General features: G+C 36.1%; 1 protein-coding gene across 1 annotated transcript in view; it reads right to left on the bottom strand.

Moving 5' to 3' along the window:
* SLC39A12 (solute carrier family 39 (zinc transporter), member 12) overlaps nucleotides 1–22,800 on the bottom strand; it is a 34,950-nt gene extending 12,150 nt beyond the window's left edge. Inside the window, exons 1-10 of the mRNA XM_009072934.1 lie at nucleotides 22,620–22,800; nucleotides 21,156–21,508; nucleotides 16,818–17,099; nucleotides 14,213–14,420; nucleotides 11,613–11,815; nucleotides 7,052–7,223; nucleotides 3,711–3,883; nucleotides 1,833–1,985; nucleotides 1,532–1,545; nucleotides 555–657 (exon numbers count right to left, since the gene is read on the bottom strand). Of these exons, the coding sequence (XP_009071182.1) occupies nucleotides 555–657; nucleotides 1,532–1,545; nucleotides 1,833–1,985; nucleotides 3,711–3,883; nucleotides 7,052–7,223; nucleotides 11,613–11,815; nucleotides 14,213–14,420; nucleotides 16,818–17,099; nucleotides 21,156–21,425 (1,578 nt within the window). The 5' untranslated portion in view covers nucleotides 21,426–21,508; nucleotides 22,620–22,800. The remainder of the gene's footprint in view (nucleotides 1–554; nucleotides 658–1,531; nucleotides 1,546–1,832; nucleotides 1,986–3,710; nucleotides 3,884–7,051; nucleotides 7,224–11,612; nucleotides 11,816–14,212; nucleotides 14,421–16,817; nucleotides 17,100–21,155; nucleotides 21,509–22,619) is intronic.
* Nucleotides 22,801–25,781: the final 2,981 nt, after the last annotated feature.

Here is a 25,781-nt window from a genome sequence, read left to right as displayed (position 1 = left end):
AGAAAATCCTGAAGTCTTTCCCATGGGAGAGTCTGCCCTTACATATGATCATTTTCTAAAAAGAAGGGAGGAGGAAAATCTTCAAGAATTTTATCAACAAAATGTAGTACAGGAAGTGGATTGTTATATCAATCTGATACACACTTAAGAAAAGTTATTGCAAGATATCTGTAACAGCTCAATATAAAGTCCAAAATCTAGAGATTCCTGACAATCATGTCATGTAATAAATGAAAAATCACTAAGGCGTGAAAAAAATAGTACTGATTCATTACATCAATTTGGTTCATTTTTTGCAAGGAACAGAGAAAGAAGAATATAAAATCAGGGAAGAATGTCATATTGGTAACCTACCAACTGTATGGTTGAAGTAGATTTGCCTCTGCCTGAATGTTCATTTAATTCAGATTCCACTGGAAGATCATGGGAATGTCCCCATCACTAAGGCGTGAAAAAAATAGTACTGATTCATTACATCAATTTGGTTCATTTTTTGCAAGGAACAGAGAAAGAAGAATATAAAATCAGGGAAGAATGTCATATTGGTAACCTACCAACTGTATGGTTGAAGTAGATTTGCCTCTGCCTGAATGTTCATTTAATTCAGATTCCACTGGAAGATCATGGGAATGTCCCCAGTGCCCATTAAGAAAGGCCCTTTTTGAACGAAGATGCTTTGCAATTAGTTCTGAAACCCGATGAACACAGGTGCAGTATTTCTCAGCCTTTTGTGAAAGTTTAGCATTTTTAAGAATTACTTTTTTCAAAACAAAATCTATTGGAAAAGATCACTGGCTGGCATCGACATTTCTTAATGCTTATCTTGTTAAACCCTCAAAATCGAATCAGATAAATCAGTGACAACCATAATGGTCTGATAAAACTTAACTTGTTTTAAAACCCAAATTAAAATTTGAGGCTGAGGTGGATATAAAAATTAACTCTGAATTAACTCATCTAGTTCTCTGTAGAAAAAGTTTGAAAATTTATGGGATGATGATAAAGCCTTTCTCTCAAATAAGTAACAAAAAAGATTTCTTTTTGCAAAACAAAGTATCATCATCATCAAAATAGTCTCATTCTGTTAATCACACATTATATTCTTATGGCTAACTCAAAGAATAGGGACTCATTGCTGTGTAACTAAATCAGGCGAGTCTTTACACACTCTATAAAACAGAACAAGCAAAGGTTTAGCCTTCTTTTGTGACATTAAGATTGTCTCATGCTGAGAAACTTAATGAGCCACATTATATCCTTATGCATAATCACATTTTTAGGCTTCAGCCACATTGAAATAAAGTAATAGAATTACTATAAGCATGGCAGTGAGCAAGGAGATATTATTAACATAAGGTTGGGTCCTACTGACTGAAACATATGTATCAAATTTTCAAGTCATTGGAGTTAGGGTAAAAAACAATTTGGAAATTTTAAGGAATCATTCTTAAAAATATCTTGTGCTCACATGATATCTTCCTCCTCTTCAAACAGAGCCTAGACAACTGCCATTCCTATTTCCTATGGATACATACTCTTCCCCTGCTCCAGTGTGAGTCAGGAATGATTGCTTACGGAACACATTCGATTAACTGTTCCCTTCTTGGGTTATAAATATATGGGACACATTCAGGCACAATCCTTAGAGCAAAGCAAAATCGAAATTGAAGGTCAGTCAGGTAGGAGCACTTTGGAAAGCAATCATCAATGCTTCGTTTAACTCACACAAATGATAATTATTGTCCACAGTCATTTTACATTCCATGCACTGTAAAATCTCAAAATAGAAGAGATTTTTTTAAAGGATAAATTGTACAAAGCCAAAGCTTTACCTGTTCATATGGAGTTACCAAGAGAAAGAAACATTTTTCTATCAGAAAAAATCCATGAATTCCTCCAATTATTCCCAAAAGTTTCCAAATATATTCTTTTCCCTCATAGAAGTCTTCTGTGTCTTGTGCTTCATGTCTATGTAAACCAAGAGTCTAAAATAAAAGAGATAAAGTAAAAAAAATTAAAATGGCAATATTTTTTTCTAGAGAAATAATCAATAATGTGTCAATTCAATTTATTCTCAGAAATTTTTCTATTGCCAGTTCTTTAAAATTTAAGTTGTGTTCTGAGCTAGTCAGCTGAATTTTGATAATGAAATGAATTATTAGGAGCCTCTGCTACACTTCTTCATCTCTCAGTGGTGAAAGTAACATTATTTTTAGGGACAGTTTTATGAAATTGCCTTTTATGTGTAGATATAGATAGATAGATAGATAGATAGATAGATAGATAGATAGATAGATAGATAGATCGACCTATAGGAATTATATATATTATATATTTCATTTGGAGTATATTGATGTTCAAAGTCCAAAGAAATTACTTATCTTCATATGTAAAATTTATATTGAAAATAGACAAGGAGCTACTGGAGAGGGTCCAGTGGAGGGCCACAAATAGGATTAGGGGTCTGGAGCATCTCTGTAATGAGGAGAAACTGCAGGAGTTGGGCCTATATAGCCTAGAGAAGACTGAGAGAGGATCTCATCAGTACATACAAATATCTCAAAGGCAGGTGTATAGAGGATGGTGCCAGCCTCTTTTCAGTGGTGCCTAGTGACAGGACAAGGAGCAATGGCCATAAACTAAACCAAAAGAAGTTCCACATCAACACGAGGAAGAACTTCTTTACACTGAGGGTGGCAGAGCACTGGAACAGGTTGCCCAGGGAGGTTGTGGAGTCTCCCTCTCTGGAGACATTCAAAATCCACATGGATACAGTCCTGTGTAACCTGCTCTAGGTGATTCTGCTTTGGCAGGGGTGCTGGACTACGATGATCTCCAAAGATGCCTTCCTAACTGTTCTGTAATTCTATGGTTCTGTGAAAATAATGCATAAATTACTGCATAATTAGTGCAGAAATCCATTTCTACTGATGGGTTTGCTTACATTTTTCCACCTGTGGCACAGCATGACAGCCCTTCTATGCTCTGAAAGTGTGCTCTTTATAGGCTATTGGATACATGTACTTAAAACTGGTAAGAGAGAATACTTTCACACTCAAAAGGTCTTTCTGAAAGAAATACATTTGTCTGATATTCACTGAGAATTGACTTCCCTAAACCACTCTCCTAGTTCTCCTTCCAGATACAATGTATTGAGTACAAACAATATTTTGACCAGAATCTTGAGTGAAGCTGTGAATTTTCTTTCTATGACCACTAGAAGTCTAGTCATAACAGCTGTCTCATATCAGAGGAGACTCAGTCAAAAATACATGAATACATAATGGAAAATTTGGGTTTGTTTTGCATGCTATCCTGTTCTTAAAATTTATTTTATGAATTTAGGAAAATGTCCTGTACAACCTTTGAACAATTTCTCCTGTTACAAAATCTTCCTCATGAAAGAGTTCAATACACAAAAAGAAACTTAGCTTGCACAGGACTTGTGGGAGTTATGAAAAGTTTTTGTGAAAATAGGAACTTCATTTTCTCTGAATTATTCATTCATTTATTTCTGCTTTTACTACTTGCAATTCCTCTCTGAACTACAAGTGAAAATGTAGTTGGAGTGCTGGGTGGATTTCATGAAGAGTTTTATTTGTAAACAGATGAGCATTATCCAGGTTTCAATAAAAAATTTCTCCGTGTGTATGTGTGCACATGTGCATAGGTGTCAACATTTTAGAATCACTTAGGTGTCTATTACTTACCTGAGGAATAAGATGTAGCAATGCATCTCCAGAAAGGGTCCCAACAGCCAAACCGACAAACAGCTGTAAAATGAGTGTATAGATTTCTTGACAGGAATTAAATAAAATGAGAGTTGTACCAAACATAGATCCAATAGTAATAAGTAAAACAGCAACAGTGCTGTAACCATATTCTGTAGAGAAAAACAAATGAAACAAAACAAGGGCACCTTTAATCATCCAGTATTTGTGTTTGAGTACTTGTTCTGTATTTGTAATTGGTTTTGAGGCTGTTTTGACACCTCTCAGTACAAGCACACAGGAGAAATGATTCATTGTGCTGCTGTCTGGGTTCAGCTGGGATTGAGTTAATTTTCCTAGTAGCTGGTACAGTGATGTGTTTCGGATTCAGTATGAGAATAATGTTGATAACACACTGATGTTCTGGTTGTTGCTAAGCACTGCTTACCCTAAGTCAAGGACTTTGCAGTGTCTCATGCTCTGCCAGAGAGGAGCTGCACAAGAGGTTGGGGGAGGGGGCAGCACAGCCAGGGCAGCTGCCCTGAACTGGCCAAAGGGATATTCCACACTACAGAAGGTCTTGTTCCGTGTATAAACTGAGGAAGTTGTCTGAGAGCTGCTGATGGCTGCTCAGGGATGGACTGGGCATCAGGTGGTGAGCAATTGTATTGTGCATCACTTATTTCTCTAGGGTTTTATTCCTCTCTCTCTTTTTTTTTTTTTTTTTTTTTTTTTTTTTTTTTTTTTGTTTTGTTTGAATCTTCCATTCCACTACTGTTATTATTATTCGAAGTAGTAGCACTAGTTGAAGTGGTATATTTTACTATATCTCAATTATCAAACTGATTGTAGCTCAACTCATCGGTTTTACCTTTTTCCACTTCTTCTCCCATCCCCAGAGTTGGGGAAGGCAGGGGGAGTGTGTCAGCAGCTGCGTAGTACTTAGTTGCCATCTGGGGTTAAACTACAACAGCCACAGAGATTTTTCTAGCTATGTGTGATATGGATGACAGAATTAGAAGCCTAGAAAACATTCATTTTTTTTCAGGCTTTAGAGGTAATACATCTGATGCTTCCAAATTTCGTATTCTAAAGGGCTAAATGACTGTGACTGTGCAAATTAGAGACACTCAGAGCAGCAGAGTGAATGCTGGTCTGCATTTGCTGCCTCTCTTAACAGATTTATGCTTGTAATTCTCTGCTCTAACATGCCACACCTGTATATCCTTACAGGCAACGTCACATTTGTAACCAAATCATTCTCAATAAATAAACCAAAGCCTGAAAACTCAGATGAATATAGGGATCTGATTTAGGTTCCTAGCATAAATATTTTGGTCCAAATTACATTTACAAATCTGATGTGGACATGCACCCCTTCAGTTACTATACCAAGACCACCAAACTATTTTTTCCAGGTTACTGGGATATTTTGAAGGTTGCCCTTATAATTCTTCAGAGTTACATGCCTCTCACATTCCCAACCTTTTGCAGAACATGAATCCAGGTTAATTGGTATGAAAGTCTTATGACAGAGGTAAAAGGCTGATGAGAAACACACATAAAGGAACTAATGCCAAAATATTGAAAACTGTCACTTAATGTTTCACACTTTCATAGCACTGCGAGTGCTCAGCACCTCATAAAAACAGACAGTAAATTTCACAGACTACACTTCCAAATACAAGGATATAGTAGATATTTATGGAAAGTCAGGCTTTGGTGACTTGGCCAAAACATCACAGCCTGTCAGGAAAATAGAACTCAGAATAAAATTCATGAGTCAATGCCTAGGTCACACATAGGTCAAACATGGAGCCCTTTGTCTGTGCCAAGCCAGTAGAAGTGTCCCTGTGGTCATGGAAACCTTCCTTTGTTAAAAGCATAGGGGAAAGGCTGCAGAAAGTGCTCTTATTCATTCCATTCTGCATGTGAATAGTTCAGTTTTTCCCATTTCTCACCTTTATGAGATCACTAAATGTCATTGATTCAGCTGGTGGCTTTAGACTTGGGAGAATCCCACCTAACAGTGAATTTTTCTTGAATCTTGTATATGACCTGAGTAAGTTCCTTTCTTTTCTTTCTTTGATTCTACATCTGAAAAATGGTCATATCTGTGTAGCATAGAAAAGATCAGAGTAGTAGAAGACTGCAAGGTGTTCAGGCAATGAGAGGAAAAATAACATATAAAAGAAGAACTGCCTTCTTTTGAAAGAAGGACTCCAGATTCTTCCAATTCTGTGTGTTTCTTTCTCCTGTAACCATTCTTGGGATATCCACAAGTGTCCTTCCACATTATTTAATTCACATGCTATTCCATAAGGGCTGTTGGCCAGAATGATGTGGGGAAATCTTACTAGCCCTTGAAAGATCTAGTCATCTAAAGCTTGCCATGTAGAGATTAGGATAAAGGTCTTGAAGACATTGATTTGTAGCCTAAAAAGTTCTGCTCTAGATGCAGGTGATTATAGTTAGATGCCCATTCTTTTTAGCTCATTCCTGACTCCTGAATGCCCCACCGAGATTAATTCCCCTGTAATACACCAGCACACCTTGGTTTGTAACCACTTCCCAGATATCACTCATTTAAAGTAAAAACAAAACCAGAAAACACATTAAGAAGCCCTTAGGTCAGATTGGATTTAGATTTTTTTAAAATAAGGTGGACTACAGATTAATTACAGAAGTGGAAACAACAGAACAGATGGGGCAGAAATTACTGGAAGCACTGGCATGTGAGGGCTATGACTGTAACTGGAAACAATCTGGTTATACTCTAACTCAGCTCTTGTTCCAGCTCTATCACACAAGTGCTGCTTCTCTGTGACTGTTTTTCTGAATGCTTTTCCCACAGCAGCATCCCCAACACTTCTCTGCTGTAAAATATCACAACCTGAAAACCCAGTAATATTCATGCAGAACTTATCTATATCAAGTATTTGCCACACCATGGTATAAAATTCTAGATAATGTAACCTTGAGGCTATATGTAAGAGCAATGAAATGATTCCAATATATACCTGGTGAAAATTTCACAAAAGAAGTCCCTACTGGACAGCAACCCACAGATGACAACTTGTTATGGAAAAAATAAGGGTTAAAACCTTACATATTGAAATGGAATTCCACCTAATATAAAATTAAGACCATTGAGTCTCCTCACTTATCAATATAGTACTATTATCTGACATGTATGCTATGAAATCATAGAGTGCATAAATTGCAGAGTGAATAAATCTCATAATGTTTTGGCTTAGGTTTATTATTGAAATGTCTCCAGAAGTCCCCACACCTATTTATCTGAATTTAAACAATACTTTATTGATAACAACATAACTCACTTTCCACAGTTGTTGGTGGAAGCTTTGTCTGCTTGAAGTCAGGAAGCTGACATGAACAACTTAAAAGCTGTTGAATAATAGCTGGGCTGATTTGCTTGAAGTGGTCCTTAGAAATGGAGGAAGAACTGTTTTTCAAAAATATCTTCACGAGTTCATTGGCAGAGAAACAAACCTATGTGGAAAAGTATATACAGTTACTTAACGTGTTGCATATTCCTGCATTTAATGTTGAGGTTAAATATGAAATCTGAGAAGAACACAGGATTGTACAGCCTAGAAAAAATTGTTTTCTATGTACTCCTTTTTAATTTGCTAACTTAATTTAATTACTTCAGTTATGTGGAATTTTGTTTTCCAATTAAACTTCATATTACATTATTTTTCAGGAAGACCAAAATCTTTGGGATGCAGCAGCACAATATCTATTGCAGCCAATTAATGTAACGAGGATCTGACAAAATAATGTCTTTCAACATTTTACTGTCATGTGTGCTAAGAAAAATATTTAGTGCTAACAATTCATAATCTTAGCTATTCATGCAAAACTGCATTTATTGCAATAATGCAATAATGGTATTATTAATGTTAGATACTGCCTATATGAAAGCAATACTGAAATTCATCCTTGTCCTGGATCTTCAGTAAGATATGGAAATAAATTAAATATTTTAATTCTTTAAACAATGGCATATCACTTTAAAGTCAGCAAAGTAAATGTTACATAGTCTAAATTTGGTCTAAAGATTGCTTAATAATTGTATTATTAGAGGTACTTCAGATTTCAACGATTTTTTGTTCTTGTTAGGAACATCTCTTTGTCACAAGAAGCAACTCTTCTTAGGAACCATTATATTTGGAAAAATGTTCATGAAGAATTGTTTTTTCATCTCCAGGCCGAAACCTCTACTAAAAACATGACCAATTAGTGTTGGAACACTTCTATTGGCAATTTCTGTAAAACTTTTAAAATTAAGAAGTCCAGATCAAATATGCTATTTTGCTTAGAGGAATAGTCTTCATTTCTTAATCTCATGATGAGTTGTGATTGAATTTTTTTCAAAAAAATTTCCTTTTTCCTTTCATTTAAATTCATCTGCATCTGAGAGTCGAGAAATTGCTATATATTCTATTTCTAATCACAGAACCTTAAGCTTCTTTTGAAAGAAAATTACTATTTAAATTTTTTAAATAATTGTAATTACACTTACTTTTAAATAACCTTGTTAAAACCCAACACCTCCCTGCCTTTATTCATCCATTAGTGAAGTGAAATATGCTTTGTAGTGCACTAAGAAACTGAATGAATTGAGCACCGATACATTTATTCTGAAAACCACACACCAGTCTTCAGGATAACGGGTGATCTTGTCGCCTGGACCTAGTGTGTTCTGCCTTCAAGCCAAAGGGGAGCAGGAAGACAATTCAGGAGTTGCCATATTGGAAAAGACCTTAATTTTGCCTGTTCTAGACAGTGTTTTTGGCAGTAGAAGTGGCGAACACCGACACGCGGTGTCAAGTTGGAAGTCTAGCTCATGTCTAATAATAAGCAGCATTGCTGACTGGACAGAACAGGGATGATACTATTTAATGCCTTCACCAACAATCAAGTGAGGGAATAGAGGGCACCAGATCACATTCACAGGTGAAATCCAACTGATTTCCAAGCTGATGGGCATGGCTGCTATTTACAGGCATCTTGATAAGCCAAAGAAATGGGCTGACAAGACCCTCATGAAGATCAGCTAAGGCAAATTTATTGTGTTTCAAACAGAATAACCCCATACATCTATAAAGGCTGGGAAAAATTGACCGGAAGGGAGGTAGGTTTACAGATAAAACCTTTGGGGTGGGTCCTGACAGACAACTTGAACTTGAACCACCAGTGTGCCCCTGTGGCAATGACCACTAACTGCATACTGGGCTACATTAGCAAGAGTGTAGCCAGCAGGTAGTGGAAAAAGAATACTGCCTGTCACTCAGGACATATGAGTCCACATCTGGGCTACGTCCAATTTATTAAACTATGTCCAGTTTAATAATCAGCAGTACAAGACAGACATTGGCAAATTGAGGGAAGTCCAATGGAGGGCCACCAAGACAGCTAGAGAACTGCAGTGCATGATGTGCAAGGAGAGGCTGAGGGACCTGGGTTTGTTCACTTTGGCAAAGAGAAGGCTTGGTGCGTATCTTAAGTCTTCAACTATCGAAGGTGGTTTATAAGGGAAAGATAACAAGAGACTTCTCAGAGGCAGGCAACAAAAGAATAAGAGGCAAAAGGTATTACTTGCAGTGGGGAAAAATCCAGTTTGGTATTATAAAAAAGTACATCAGAATGAATGCAGTAAAGAACTGGCACAGGTTTCCCAGAAAGACTGCAGAATCTCCATCTTTGGAGACATTCAGAATTCAACTGGACATGGCTCTGTGAACCTTGATCTGACTTTGATGCTAGCCTGGTTTTGAGAAGTAGGATAGACAAGATGAGGTCCAGGACTACTATGAACCTAAATCTTGATGTGAATTTATTATCAGGAATTTTAAATGGAAAAGCAAAATCTCATCTGAAAATTCAACTGTCTACCCACATGTATAAAGCAGTTAAGCTTTACTTGGTAAAATGTTCTTATAAAACTTGGGGCATGAGGACCTTCATCTTCTCCAGTTGCAAGCCCAAGCTTTTTAAGCTCTTAAACATAGGCAGACAGACCACTCATTTGCCATTAGTAAAGCAACTATGTGTGTACTTCTGGAGGATGATACTGAAGAAACAAGTAAATCGAATTCGCATATTTTCACATGAAAAACTGGAGGAATGGATAAGCTTGGTTTCCAAAATCCATGTTTGCTTTGTGAGGAATAGTAAATGGGACCATAGATATTGTGACATAATTTTAAATTATTTCTCTTATTAGATCATCTGCTACTTACTTGTTTTATATATGTAGTGACTTTTTTGTGATAACCTTTCAAAATATAACTCTTATCTAAAAATTAAATTACAGATCACAAACACAAGCCATAAAGGAGTCAATGTCTCATATCTAGCAGAATCTGTTACTAATGGGGCACAATGGCTACCACACGTGCCGAAAATAGGAGACAAAATTAGCCACACGACAATGAAACACAAAGTCTTCTAATGCAATATGTCAAGGAAAATGGACATAGCTAGAAGGAAGAGAAAAAAAAAACCCTGAGAAACTAGGAATTAATACAGAAGAGAAATTATCTTCTCTTCAGATGTTTCTTTGTGGATTTTTTTCATGTATACGGAATGTTTGACTCTCAGTTGACTCCTAAGACTCAGATAACTTCGCTGCACTCTTATCTTTTGAGTTACAGTCAGTATCAGAAGTTCAAGAAATCAAAAACTGAGCTTTATAAACTCTTCTATTGCTGAAGGACAATTTTACTTCTTTTACAGATAGTATCACTACTGATTTCTGTCCTTCATAATTAAAATTTATATGAAACACATTTAAAATGACCTTAATTTAAAATTATTTTGAGACTCTATTAAATGCCTCATCATGCTGATCAGCATGATACTCTTTTGTGGTCAGTTGGAAAGAAATAAACCTATTGGTAGAATATGCATTTCAAATGCAATAAAATGACACAGATAAATATCTATCAGAATGGCATTTAACCAGATGCAATTTGTCTCAGTTCCACATTATAAAACGGCCCCAGAGCCAAAGTCAATTGCATATCTCTTATTCTCTGAAATGAAGGAGAAACATTGTCATTGAGTCAATGCGAATTGTAAAGAATAGAAAAGTATTTGTTGAAGAATATATTTCAAAGATATACATCAAAATACATACTGATGATATACTTTGAAGTCTTCCTTTTTGTCTAAGGAATGACATCCAGTCTAAAGGATGGAAGTCAGTTACCATCTTAATCATTGCTATAAAAAAAATTGATTTATTTTCAAACTCTTAGGATAAGGATAAGATCACCTACATTGAATCAGTGTCTTCAAAGTCCTCAAAGAGGATACTGGATAGTAGCTAAGGCTTTGTCTTACAGATTCTGTACTTTCTAAAGAAAGCTTCTGAATTCCACATGTGGTCATTAAAAGTGTTTGGAAATGCCCAATCTTTGGTTTACAGAAGGCTTTTAAAAGCAGCTTATGCAGAAACCTTCATTTAATTTGTTTTCCTTAGTGCAAAATAACCCTTCTTTCTACCAGGTCACTTAAGGGGCCCTAGAAGCTCTGTGATATAACAACAAAAAAACCCCTAATAACTGTGAAAATGTTAAAGCCATGGTAGTGCAGTTGTCTGTGTCTTGAAGAAACACCTGATTCCATGTAACACTAATCATTGCTAGCCCCTCTCAGCTACTTTAATTGCATGTTCAGCATCCATAAAGTTCTTTCCCCAATTAGTATTTAAACAAATATAACTCTAAAAATATATTTCATCAGTATGTACATGATTTTTTGGAACAAATACATTTTACTTCAGGAATAACGTACTGATTGGAAAATAATTTGAACTTCTGCCTGTGAAAATCTGTGACTAATACTATAATAACATAAAAATAAATTAACCTGGTCCCAATCTGTGTTCCTTTCATGATCTTCAAAATTGCCTTTCAGATACTCTCCTTTTGTATGGTTTCCTCTGGCTGGAGTATTTCTTCTTCCAATATCTTTGATTGCCATACTATAACGTCTTCTTTTGTGACTGTGGATTTGTCCATTAACAGTGCAGGTCTTTTTGGCTGTAAGCACATTTAGTAGTTGTTCTAGTTCTAGTAATTCATTAGAAAACAGATATGTTACCATGGGAAAACACACGTTTAAAAGCTAAACCCAAAAATAATTATTAAAATTTCGTTAGTTTTAACATTAATTCAATTCCTTATTTTAACACTCTTTTCTCCGTTTGGTACTGGAGTCAATTTCCACTTAACAGTTCTGGAAGTTCAAGAAACCTAGATACTCAGCTTTTCCTCCTTTACCTGCCACATTCAGATATTTTGCCTTTGACTATCTCAGAAGAAAACAGATGTGACTGAAAGGCAATTCATCTTTCATTTAATCAGCCATCTCTGACAAAGTTACCTAGTTATTGCTAAATAACTTCACTGTTCTTAAAATTTTCCTGTGTAAATGCAACTCCACACTAGTCCAGATATTTGGATCAGAAGACAGATCCTTTATAAGGTGTCCAGAAATCAATCTTCAGGATGCTGTGCTGGCCTTGCATTCAGAAGTGGATTTTCTCTCCTTTCATTAGCTGGGAAGCCTGTTCACAGCCCTGCAATAGGGAGCAGGGAACCAGGATCCCTAATCCAAAACTGAGACAATGCAGGGAGGCTAACCATGGCATATCTTGAGTGTAATGGATGTTGGTGAAATGCTTCATTATTTGAGGGGGCATACTCTACCCCATCTTACTTATCACTTTCCTTCAACCCTGCATTTTCAAATGAAGCCATCGTGATAATTTCCATAAACCTTAACTTGTACATTAGAAACAAAAGTGATACACAAATTAATTTCAAAGGAATTTAGATCAATAAGATTAGGAATGTTTCCATGTGATGATTCTTTATTTTTTAATGCTGCTATTCAAAAATTGCAAATGGTGTAATCTTAATGATAAATCTTACAAAAGAGGCTTCTGATAACGTTGACTAATTTCTTTTGACTACTTAAGCAAACAGATCTGAATGGAGCTACAGCTAGATGTGTTTTCTAATGTAGTCTAATCTAATTGGGTTTTTTTCCATGCTTATTCTTTCCTTATGTTACTATTAAGAATTTAAATACATTTAAAGGGACAGTTTAATTAGTTTAGACTTAAAATATACTTACACTGTAACAAACTGCTTAAGAATATGTTTTTGGTTTTCTGAATGACACCCTAACTCCACCAGCCATAAAGTCCTGCTATTCACTGGGGCACAGATTTCAGCATATCTAGCTATTTAGTAGTACTGTGCCAAGGTGGCTCCATCCATTCTTGTGAGTCAATTATTTTAGAAGATCTGGCAGGGCAATTTTAAAGGAAGGACATTGCTGCCAAACTAGTTTAAGCAAGTACAATCTAGAAGTGCCAGTTTAGGGCTGTGCAATCTAGAAGTGCCAGTTTAGGGCTGAGGATTTTGTTCCTTTTTTTAAAAAATATTTATTTCTGTGATCCAGTGTAGTTTTGTGTAACCTATGAATGGTAAAAATGTTTTTACCTATGCTCTATTCAACATTTTAATCTGTTTTAATCCATGCTTAATGTAACTTTTTAAAAGTGCTTTGAAAAGCCTGTAAACCATTGCTGTTAGATGTTACTACAAACAAGGAAAAGTAGATGTCTTATAATAACCTTATAAATCCATATCAGGCCCCTGAGTTGGTGGTGTAGCTTCTTAAACTTTTAAGCATGCAGTTAATGAAATAATTAATAGCAGCTGATGAGACTTCAACAATTTCTTTTTGGTTTTGTTTTGCTTCAGTGTTTTTATTTTTGGACCACTCACAAATCTCCTATACTTCTATCTTCTATCTATAAATGGTTAAGTAGCATTTCTGCTAAATCCAGCAACAAAGTTCCTGAAGAAACTCAACTTTGCATATTCCAGATTCACTAACTGGCTACTAAGAGCAGAGGGTGGGTAGGGAACTACAAACCACAAAGGTGTTTTCAAGTATAGCAGCATTTGGCCAAAAAAGAGCAACCCCTTCTGGGAATAGATCTACACTGAGTTGTGACTGACTAAGGCATCTAATCTGGCTACTGTGCAAGAATTATCCCATTCATCCCTAATATCTTGCAGTGTATGAAGATCTGCACGAAGAAGCAATGCAAACAAAGCCCTAGTGAACTCTGCCCTCATGGCTAGATTGCCACTTTCAGAGCTCTCTTGGGTAGTTCAGATGGTACTGAGCAATTCAGTAATCAATTCATGTGATGGTACACCATTCATAATCTCAGTAACAATTTGCTTTGTACCTCTCAGAGAATTATCAAAATAAGGAATGCATCTTCCAACCTTTTTTTTTTAAATTTAGAAGAGACTACTTAACCTCTCTAAAATGAAATGGCATTTAAGTCTAAACTGAATTGCAAAAAGTCCTTTAGGCATTTAAAGATAGTTTACATCAAATGTGTGTTGCAAAAGAAAATTGGATATGAATAAATAGCTTACCTGTCACTTGGAGCTCAGTGGTACTGTTTAGAGAACTGAAAATATATTTCATAAAGAATTCTGGGGAAGGCAAACTTGCTTTTCCCATACAGACTCCTTGGAGAGCTAGAGTAATGATCAGAGCAGCCAGGCGTGGAAGAGTGTTTTCATCAGCACCATCTCTGTCCGTTATATCAGCATTTTTCTCCAGAGTGCTCACATCAACACACTGAAATCAGGAGAAAACCTCATGAAGACAGCCCTGGTCACCTCCATTTAAATAATCAGTGTCAGGAAGATAAACTGGGGAGAACACTTTCACAGACAGCCAGAGTAGAAAAAATGCTAAGATTAAAGCTGTAATTGACAGCAGGAGAGCGAAACCAAGGACATTTTCAGGAGAACAGGCATAGAATTAAAAATCCTGAACTTTTACTCAGCGTTTGATGGGGAAGAAGTACAGTCTTTCATTCAGGTTATTTTCGCTTAGCGTTATTTTCATGCTGTTTCTATTATTCCAGTGTCCTCCTCAATTGCATCTACATCTAATTCCAGAAAGTGGCAGAAAAGGGAGGAATTTTTGTTAAGGCACAAGAAATTGACTCAAATAATACAGCCTTTAACTCTTCATCTCAAACCTCAGAAAGAATTCTCTAAATGTTTTTAGTTCCCTATCTATTAAATGAAATCAATAATTTGTTATGGAGTGTAGAGACAATATGGAAAGTTACAATTTTGCAGAGAAAGGGTAACTTCCCTCCTGGGTGACCAAATAGGAACAGTAGTCAGTAGTATGCATCCATGTGTGTGGATGTCTGCAGGTCTGAAGTGAGAGAGCAGGATACAGCTCTCTTAGTTACCTGGAAATTTAGCCCTGTTTTCTTCCATTTTTGCCTTTCTTATTTAATTTCACTGCAGATAGTTGGGGTTTGAAAGAAACAACCAAAAAAAAGGGCAAAAATTATTCAATTTATTTTATTTCTAGTTCATACTAACTAAATTTAAAAGTCAGCTAGATAAGCTAGTACAGTAGTAGTTTATTTTATATGCACTCATCTCTCTGTATGCCTTCAACACTGCAGAGAAGAGGTTGGCATTTCTTTTCTTGTTCATCCACTACACATTAACATTTCCACAACCCAAAATTTAGTCTCTCATTTCAAACAAGATATTAGGTGCTATGACAGAGAAGAAGATATTTTCTGTTAAAGCAAAGCACATAGAGATCCTCTAAAAATGCCTTTCTTCTATTGCTATCCTGCATCATTGGCCCTTTTCCATAATTCAAGTGTTGTGATTCTAAGTATTATGCTATTATGCTTTGAGTACCTTTCATAAATAAACCTCTTTTCCCTCATGCCAGTGAGTGGTGAAGTCTCAGTTACTGGACTGGCTTGACAACTGATTATACTGCCAGCATAAACAAATAGACTTTACAGTAAAGCACTTCATGAGTTGTTATTCTATCTTGACATTCCAAATACTCACTGATGCATCTTTATAGTTGCTCAGATACCACTGGAGTTCTTGGAAATGGGCACGTTCACCAAGACTCAGAACCAAAAGTACTGGTCAATGAATAATTTATGATGGGAAATGATTACACAAAGAAAACAGAAAGAGGAACTGGAGGCTCTCAGCAGTCTGGACACAACCAGGACTCCCACACATCTCTGTGCAGAAAACTCTACTACAGTATAGTGTAAAATGAAATCAAATGAAACTAAAAAGGACAAATTCAAGCACAGCAATAAACTAAATCTATCTTAATACTATGAACTAAGAGGCTGCTAACAGGAGGTCAACCTGTACTTTAGGAGTTATCTAATCTGGCAAAAACCTATTTTAATGCTCATTAAAAAGAAAACAGTTTTTCTTAGATTGTGAACTCTAGAATATTATTCTATTATTTTACAGATCCTACTTGAGATAAGGAATAATAAACAATAGTGAGAAAACTCACTGCATCCTTCCTGACTTAGAAAGGATGATCTCAGCTGAAAAGGCTCAATATGCTTTTTTGATTTTTAACTTTAAATTTAAGCTTATCTGTATTAATCTTTCTGCAAGGCATACCCTTGTTGGTAGATAATTAGTCAAAAAGTTATGTGTTCCAACTGAAGGAAACCATCCTATCTCTGGACAGATTCCTTATTCCATCCTGCTTAGGCTAGACATGGAAGTGCAGAGCCTGGCAAGGATTTCATCACAGCAAAATGATTCATTATTTCACCTATACAGCCAGATCAGCTTTGGAGCTGTTCTGCTTTACACCATTTAAATATGATCACTGCCAGTATGTCTATACTAATACCAAGAGAGGAGAAACTATTTCCTGTCCTTGGAGCCAAGTGCAAGATCTCGCCTCGACACAGCTATGCTCTTTTCCATCTAACTTAAGCAGGACAACTGCATCTAAATTACCTAATGGGAATGGTCCCTAGTATGCAGTGTCTCCCCAACCATGTCTCGGAGGACCCTGTGGAAGTGCTAGGTAGAACATGCCAAAAGCAACTCAAGGAGAAGGCTAGCATTAAACAGCATATACACCAAAACACCAACGTTCACCCTGACCATTGCTATAAACATATAGCTATGAAGCTATTTTTGCTTATGTTTTCTTTACCTGGGTTTCAGAAGTTTTAAAATGTTGCCTTACGGCAGCTAAAATATCTTCAGTTTCATTCCGTGAAAAATAGTAACAGTCTTCATCATGTCTTAAACTAAGCATACTCTGCAGATAAAATTTATAATCCTTATTATTCAAGCTGAGTTCTGAAGAACACACATCTTTACGATGAAGAACATAGTAGAGGAGAACAAGAGAAATTCTCTCAAATACTTCTTCACTGAGATGGTCTTCTAAATCTCCTCCAGCTATTAGTAACAAAGCATCTGGTTCAAGGCACTGGAAAGAAATAAAAATAAATGGAAATTCAACTCAAGCAACACATTATCAGGAATCTGCAAATACAATTAGGAAGGAGAACAGGACTACTCAACTTTTATATTTAAGGGATTGAACTTAAGACTGCACAGATGCAGGCTGGGGGAATGGCAAGAGGAGGGTGCAGGTAATTCATTGCAGTTCTATGGCTGCAAGATCACACCATGGTTGTTTTTATTTTCCAGAGCCACTTTTGTTTGTAAGAAAAGCCAAGTATACTAGAGATGGGGCTTTGAGCAACCTAGTCTAGAGGAAGATGTCCCTGTCCATGGCAGGGGGCTTGGAACTAGATGATCTTCCAACCCAAACCATTCTATGATTCTATTCTATGGTTTAATTATTTGATGACTTAACACTCACTACAAAATAACACTAACACTAATCGATTATAGAGACTGAAAGTCTTCTGCTGTCTTCAACAGATTATATTAGTGGTTATAAATGTATTAGATAAGGGCTAAGGCTATTCACATTTTCATCTGTGCAGTCTATATGCATTTACATTGGAAGATAAAAACCACATATGGTCTGTACTTAATTCAGTGTATGCAAACAGAAGTTATGACATATTTAAAGCACTGTTGAGAGACTTAATTGACCCAGCAATCACACAGCTATTTTTATGTTTTTCTCAATGAATTCTGCTAACTGCAACAATGTGGTCCAGTGCAGTGAAACAGCACAAGGTCTCAACATTATTTAGTCCTTCAAATGCATTTCAAGAGGGACTGAAAATATACACTCACCCTGAGCAGAGATTTGTTTACATGTATATATATATATATGTATACATAATCTCCAAATTTTTCATGATACAAAGACACATTCCAGATTTTTTGCCAGCTCAATCTAGACTTAGTCTTTAAAATTAGACCAGAAGACCAATAGAGCTCTATGTCAGGCTATGTGAAATAAGAAACTGAACTCCAGATTACAGTACCTTTCTTAAGGGATTCTGTAACTAATGTCATTCATTTTGTACCTGCTTTTCCATCAGACCCAAGTATGTTATGGGTATGACAGCTAATCTCAGCTATTATGGTGGAACAGCCAAACCACATTTCTGACAAGAAACTACAACACATGAAGTTACCATGGGAGGATCAACACTGCACTCTAGTAAATTCATGAATCCAGAGAGAACCTAGTTTTTCAGAATAGGTGTTTGTGTCTACAAGCATGATGTGTTGTTTGGTGTGGCTCATCTTGTATGTTAGCTCATTTTCCTACACTGAAGCTGGTCTAATGAAACACACATTGTTCAGAAGTCAATGTTCTTTGGAGGAACTGAGAGAGCTGCTACATTTTAATATGAATAATTCTAACAGAAATCCTCAAAATAATAAAAAAAAATAAAAAAAGGAAAACCCCCAAACAAATAACAACAGCAACAAAAGAAAACTATGGATGGTAATACCCAAGTTAAATATTTATACTCATAAATAAACTAAATTACAGTATGATCTACTGTGTCCTGCTTACAATGCCAATCGAAGTCTATAATTCTAACCTTTTCTAATGCATGTCTCTGAGAATCAGTATTTGGGCTAGGAGGAATATAACTATTCTGTTTTCTGTTCCAAAGACCTCATGTTAGTGAACCAGCTTTATGAACACTCAATAGTAATACAGTAAATATACTACATGTAGTGGAAGATCTTAAAAGATTTCTATAAGACTTCAAAACCCAGTGAGGATAATTTGTAATCAGTGAGGCCATTGTTTGCTCTTGCAAGGAAGCTGACTGAAAAGGAAATTGCTAATTGGAAAGAAGCAAGTGCCTTGTAAAAGATGCAGCTATTACATAGTATATAGGTAGCCTGTGGACAGTGACCCTTGAAGGGATATTAAGAGGATCTAAATTGATTCATCACTCTTTTGGTGTTTGTTTTCTTTTTCTGCTACTAATATATTACAGGAATAACCAGCTTCATTTCCTTGATTTAAAAAAGCTTATTTGCTGTAAAAATATAAGCCCAGAACCTGGGCATTGAACTCTGAGTTTGTTTTGTTTAAGAGGCCAGAAGTTCCAAAAAAATTGCCCTACGAATGCAAGAATTGTATGACTTTTATATGCTTAGGAGATAAAGTGTCAGATGCCACTCAACACCTGCCAACCCCTACCCAAATAGTCTTGAGGCCAGTACATAATAGCAAACCAAAATCTGGTCTAAAAAAGTGTTAAACTTCATTGCTTTTAAATGCCCATTAGAGACATAATTAAAAAATAATAATTAAAAAATATGAAAACAAAGTCATGTGGTATGACTGGAATCCTGGATTCAGAAGGGAAAGTTGAATCTGAAATCAATTAGATATTCCTGACAAGTACAGGGAAGAAAATACTAAGCTAAGGTGGGGCATCAGACTTTGATGTTCTCGATGGATAGTGTTTCTTGCATAGTTCTTGCTGTCTTGGTTTACTAAATTTTGTTAAATCTTCATGAAAGATTTCAGCACAGGGCCATGTGGGCTCAATATAACTGGAAGTGCCAGGAAATTTCCAAGATGAAGCCTGAACAGAGGAGCAGTACTGACTACAGTAAGCCCCAGCTAAATTTCACTTAGATTTCTTCTAGCCAAGGACACAGTAATCATGCTCTCCACAAATCCATCACAAATACAAGAAAACAAACAAACAAACAAAAAATGCAGCAATCAAGTAAGACAAAATCTGCAAACAAAAAAGCCTAGACCCCTGTTTTGTGAAGTTTAGGAGGACTCTATACCCGTGTTTAATACATTCTCAGCTTTTGATCTGGGTCCTTATCTGGTACATATCCATTGCCCATGTGTGTATAATCTCCTTCATAACAAAAAATTAGCCATTTAGGGAGTAACAGGCACCTACATTATTTATTTCACACGGGACTCATATGAAAAATGGGAGCATTAATGGAAAGGGTCAATTAAAGAAGCAGCTGTCTACTGCACAGGATAAAAAGATCTCCATTTCATTGGCCTGGCTGATTGCCAATAGTACCTTGTGAAAGCACTCACCTTTATGAGCTTCCTCATAATTCTGGCATAAAGTCACACTCTGCTGTATGTAGGTCACTGAATAGTGCCAGAGCTATAGTAATGGCAATCAAAGCCAAGATTGACAGAGCATTTTGTAGTCCCTTTCAGCTAAGTTGCTCACTTATCACGGTTTCTGTCCTTTCTTTGCTGCATCAGGAATCAGTTATGAAAATATTCTCAACTCAACTAGGCAACCAGTCCTTCTGTGAAACTGTACACTGGACTATTTCTGGTTTCAATTTGGATTTGTAGAATCATTTTTCTACCTATGATTTTCATTGACCTGAACTACTTACCAAAACCCTCTCCTAAATCTTGAATATTTCACTGAAGTGGCACATAAATCTGAGACAATTCTGTCTGGGTTTTATTTTTATGCAGTTCATTGACCTGAACTACTTACCAAAACCCTCTCCTAAATCTTGAATATTTCACTGAAGTGGCACATAAATCTAATTCTGTTCTGTCTGCATTTCATTTTTATGCAGTAAAATCCAGGAAAAGAAAAGAAAAGAAAAGAAAAGAAAAGAAAAGAAAAGAAAAGAAAAGAAAAGAAAAGAAAAGAAAAGAAAAGAAAAGAAAAGAGAAAAGTCAAGTCACAGAACTGGTCCCCAGTGTTTACCTATGTTTCTCCACAGTGAAAATCCTCTGTGTCCCAAATTCAAGCTCATGCTTTTATACTTATGTCAGGTTAAAGTAGAAAAGTCTTTGTTGGAAAATAAACAGTTGACAACTTTTAAGGGAAAATTATTATGGCTATGTGACTGAAGCTGGCATTTTAAAGGAATGCCTGTCATGTTTGGAACATCTCTTCATGTTCTCAAACAATAAATATTAATATTTCAAAATGTAACAATTAAAGAAGGGACTTTTTTTTTTTCTGCAACAAGTCTTTTACGCGTTTAGGTTCTGTGTTCAGGAGAGTATTGCTAACGAGTAATGTTAGAACTCACTGACGATCCTGTAAAGATATCCCTCATTAATTGAAGCACTAACCAGATTACAATCCTCTTGCATGCCATAAATCCGTTGTGGGCACTCAATTCTCTCCAGTAACTTTCTGACCAGTTCTCGTGAGTGGTTCGTGTGTAGCTCAGTGTTGTCAGCGGAAAGAACGTGTAAAGCCTCCATCAGAAAGCCTTGGCTGGGAGCAGAGCTGCCATCCTGCCCTTGCTCTTCCCCAGGCTGTCCTTCAGCAACGAGCACGCTGAGTATGAAAGCAGAACATACCACCCCAAGAGCTGGATGCTTGGTCAGAAAACACATCTCCTCTTCCTGCAGTGTGTGATCTGCACTGAATGTTGGATTGCTGTTTGTACTTCACAGCTTAAACTGGAAACCTGAGGAATCTGAATGGTAAAGGGGGGAAAAAAACCCGTTTAATTAGTGTGAATGCAATATGTTTGAAAGGATTTATTAATTGGTCGGCTAAGCTGATTTGCAGTGACAAGCTGTTTTTGAACAACAGGGAGCCTGTAAGGGCTTTACAGCACAGAACAGCAGGAAACTAAGACAACCATGGCCTTAAAACTTCTGTAGAATTACCAGCAAGAGGTTGTCTCAAAGTGCCCTTCCCTCCTCTTAAAATAAAGTGTATGGCTTCCATTTCAATGTTATATTACTGCATTCACTAATAATTCTTTCCAGTAAGAATAGGAAAATACCATAGCTTTCACTTTCATTCCATTATGAAACAGCTTTTTAGTAGCAAAAGCAGTTGTAATAAATATTACTAATCTAATACGGAAATGAATGTGCAGTATTATGTTATGCAGCAATCATATAGAGAAGGTTATATTTTCAAAACACTTTACCAACATTACTAAACTCCAGCTATATAAACCTAGAATGAAAGGGATGTACTTAAAAATTAGTGACATTTTATGATCAGACGAAAGAGTTACAAAGCTGAGGTTTCATTTCATTCAAAGAACTCAGTGAATAAGCAAGACAAACCCACCATAAGCAATGAGTTTAACTTGATAACTCTAGGTGCAAAAGACATTTTTTACTAGAAATGTCTTGTCATTATCCTTCCTAATAAACCACCACCTCTGCTTTAATAACAATCTATCTCAATAACAAAGCACAAGAAATCAAAAAGGAGTTTCACTTCTGTTTTCCACAGAGGTTTGGATTTTCTTGATCAGTAGATGCTGGCAGTGATATACATGTTCAGATAATAATGCACTTTTGTTAAACAGCCAGATATGCATTCAGCTTCCTTTAGCTACAATATGACACGTGTGTCTTATTTTAAAGGAAACTGTTAACAAAGCATTTAGAATGAAAAAAGAGCTGCTGGATTCAAATGGGCATTCACTCAGATAAAGGTTAGTATGGTTTTAGATGTTAGGAAATCTTTTGGTGTTTAGATATATTTTACTGTTAGCAGTTAGGAATATGTATCACTGTTACGAGGCTGTTACAAGCATTTATTTCAAAACATTATTTTCTTACCTTCTGAAGGGAAAAAGAATGCTTGTGTATCTAGCTTTGTGGCCTTCTGAATCCTCAGAAGTATTTAGCTGCTGGAAGTCCAATGTTTTTAAAATTCCTTGATGGTGCTCTGGAAGCTGGAGAGGATTAGTTTATTGCCGCCTTGAAAAGTTTTCAGTTGCTATGGAGAGAGCTGCTCTTAAGGTAACAATGGAGGTGGATAGGAATTAGTACATGTTCTTCTTGGCAAGTTCTAAGCACCGTGTTATTGAATGTATTTTCCATATTTCAGTAGTTATCCTTTTATGTAAACAGTCTATTTTAGCAGTGCAAGATGTATAAAACCTATTAAAGAATGTATTTCATTACTATGGATAATACATGCAAGCACTGCTAACTGTTCTCTATGTTACCAAATTATCTGATCAATTCTACAACAAAACTGAATTTCTTTTTTATTCATTAAAACATTACTAGTTTATTTTTTAAAATAAGAGAACAGAATAGAAATAGAAATCCTTTCAAGCCCCTCCATAGAAAAATGACATTTTCAATTTGCAAAACAGTGTCCATATTGAACAGCCTCTTTCATTCCCACTTATTCTGTGCCACATTTGCACCAAGTGAAAAAGCTGGGACAGCTCAGATTGAAGTGAAAAAAATTTTCTTCCACCCACTCAGATTCTCCAGAGGGATGTTGTTACAAAGTTGACATTTACATCACCATGTCATTACATCATTGCACTCGAAGTTAGTGAAAACTGTCACGACTGACAGATTTCCACAGTGACAGGTACACCAGTCATATCATTCTCCCACCTTCCAAACCTTCAGTGCTGTTATGAAGGACTAGCCTCTCAGTTGGCTCAACAAATCGTATGAAGCAGAAAGCCTGCAGTAATAGAAATGTCACAATTCTCTTTAAAGCTAGATAGACAAAAGATCCTGGGTCCTAAAATGCCTGTAATATCTCCTATGAGGTGGTGACCTCAAAGGAGATAGCTTTGCTTTAGTAAGGCTGAGAACCAACAACTATAAAACTATGAAAAAATTAAACTGACAACACCAGCTCAAAGGAAGTGCAAAATATGAGCAAATGTTCTCAAAAATATAAAATACAAGTACATGGAAATATGTACAAATTCTTTGTACATACCAAATCAAGGCTGAGTATTTTAAAAATCAATCCTACTATAAATACTCTTTTATTTTACTTCATAGATTACAAAAGATATTTATCAAACTAACATTGCTAACTCTGCAACTTTATGCAAACAAAAATTACAGAAATTTTCCTATAAAAATATTTTTTTATATGAATGACTGAAAAGCAGAAACACATGATAATATGCATCTCCTTTGGCTTTTGTATAATTTGATTTGTTAAACAAAGCTAACTATGTCCAGATTTGTTCCACTAATAAAAATATTTCTGCAGATAGTGAGGAAATAACTTCCAGAATTTAATTCTGGGGATTGCTCAATCTCTAAAGAAACATAGAATAAGTTTATCTGTATATAATTTTTTGGTATTTTGGAATATTTGGAATTCATTCCATCCAATGAAAATGTACAAACAAAGGGTGAGTTGTTTCAGTTTACTGAGAGAAGCTCAGTAAAAAACCACGTTTCAAAGCACATTTGATGATTTATAACTATTGAAAGCTGCTGAGAGAAGATGTACATAGTAATACTAGCTACAACTTACTTCAACATTTATATTAGAGTCATGGCAAAACAGGGAAATATTAAAAAGCAGCAGATAATAATTGGTAAAGACTACTATGGCTAATTTCAAGGAGAATTCACTTCTCTTTTTATGTCTAAGTGTTGCAAACCTCTTCTGGCTTGGAAATGAACTTCTCAGTGGTGGCAAAACCTGATGGTGACTCAAGGCTCAGTGTCTGATTTTGCCCTTGACACTGTGTTTTCAGTCATGCCACTGTCATCAAAGAACTATTCTGTCTGCACGGCACTTGGATTACTACTTTTGAAGTAATTGCTGGCATCAGTTTCTTAAGTTCTTTTTTCAAACCCTTCTGTAGGAGCATTATTTCCCTACTCCCTGCCTATCCTGAAGCTGTGTGAACTGATAAAATAGGACAATGGTAATAATAAAGCTGCATAGTTAGATGCCCAGTAGAAGTTTGCTGAGACACAGAGACAGAAATAAATCACTGGTACAGTTTAATGTCTTATAAGCTCCCAAAGCACCTATCACTATTATTGTTCTCTCATGTGTTATAAGACTCTACCATTTTGGCTCCAATTTGATTGCATGTCTTTTGGTGAATTTTAATAACGTGGAGAAAAAAGTCCAGGCACAATGCTCATAAGTCAGAGACTCTCCATTCAGTATAGAATGATAATATGCATAGAAGAAAGAGCCTTCAGAGAAATGGGGGTAACTCTAACTGAAGTGACTTACCATGAGAACAGACTAGAACAAAATTGGAGGCATGATGAACTTCCTGATTAAATAAGCAAACTAAACTTTTAAAAAAATTATTATTCCACTCTACACTTAGTTAAGTACCCTGACATGATCAAGCAATGATCTGAGCTCAAGGATTTGCAGAGGTAATCAATAATTTTTAATTGGTTTGAACAGTTACCACATTGAGGTACCTGCAAGAGATGAACTGATTTCTGACAGGCATGGGTGTATGTCCCAGGAAAATAAGTAACAGAAAAAATAAGGTAAAAAGAAAAGTGCTAAAAATGGAAAGTTCTCAAAACACTTAACTTCTGTTTCATGATTGGATTCTGTTCTGCTGGGTGGATGGGGTCAGTACAAAATACATGAACACTGGGTCAAAAGGAATTAAGCTTACTGTATTTGTCAAAGCAGCCTAAGCAAGGTAATACACCTAATAATAAAATGTATTTATTCATCGGCAGAAAAGGCAGCAAAATATTAAACAAGGTGAATAAGCAAGGCAACAGACCTGATCATTATTACAAAGAATTAACTATAGTGATTAAGAAAGATGCATCACCAATTTTCTTAATACTTTACCATCATCCAGATCCACAGTTGCTGGGGAGCCCTGGTTGCAGCAAGGATTTGGACAATCTCTCCTGGCAACTGAGAAATCCTATACAGTGTGTCCACCCCTAGGTGAGGTCTCAAAATTACTGCGACTGGGGTCCAGCTTTTGTACCTTTAACAAACAAAACTAT

This window comes from Acanthisitta chloris, unplaced genomic scaffold (genome assembly GCF_000695815.1).
Source record: "Acanthisitta chloris isolate BGI_N310 unplaced genomic scaffold, ASM69581v1 scaffold1964, whole genome shotgun sequence".
In the NCBI taxonomy this organism is placed as follows: domain Eukaryota; kingdom Metazoa; phylum Chordata; class Aves; order Passeriformes; family Acanthisittidae; genus Acanthisitta; species Acanthisitta chloris.
The sequence above is the reverse complement of the archived record's forward strand: the minus strand, read 5'-3'. Positions and strand labels throughout refer to the sequence as shown.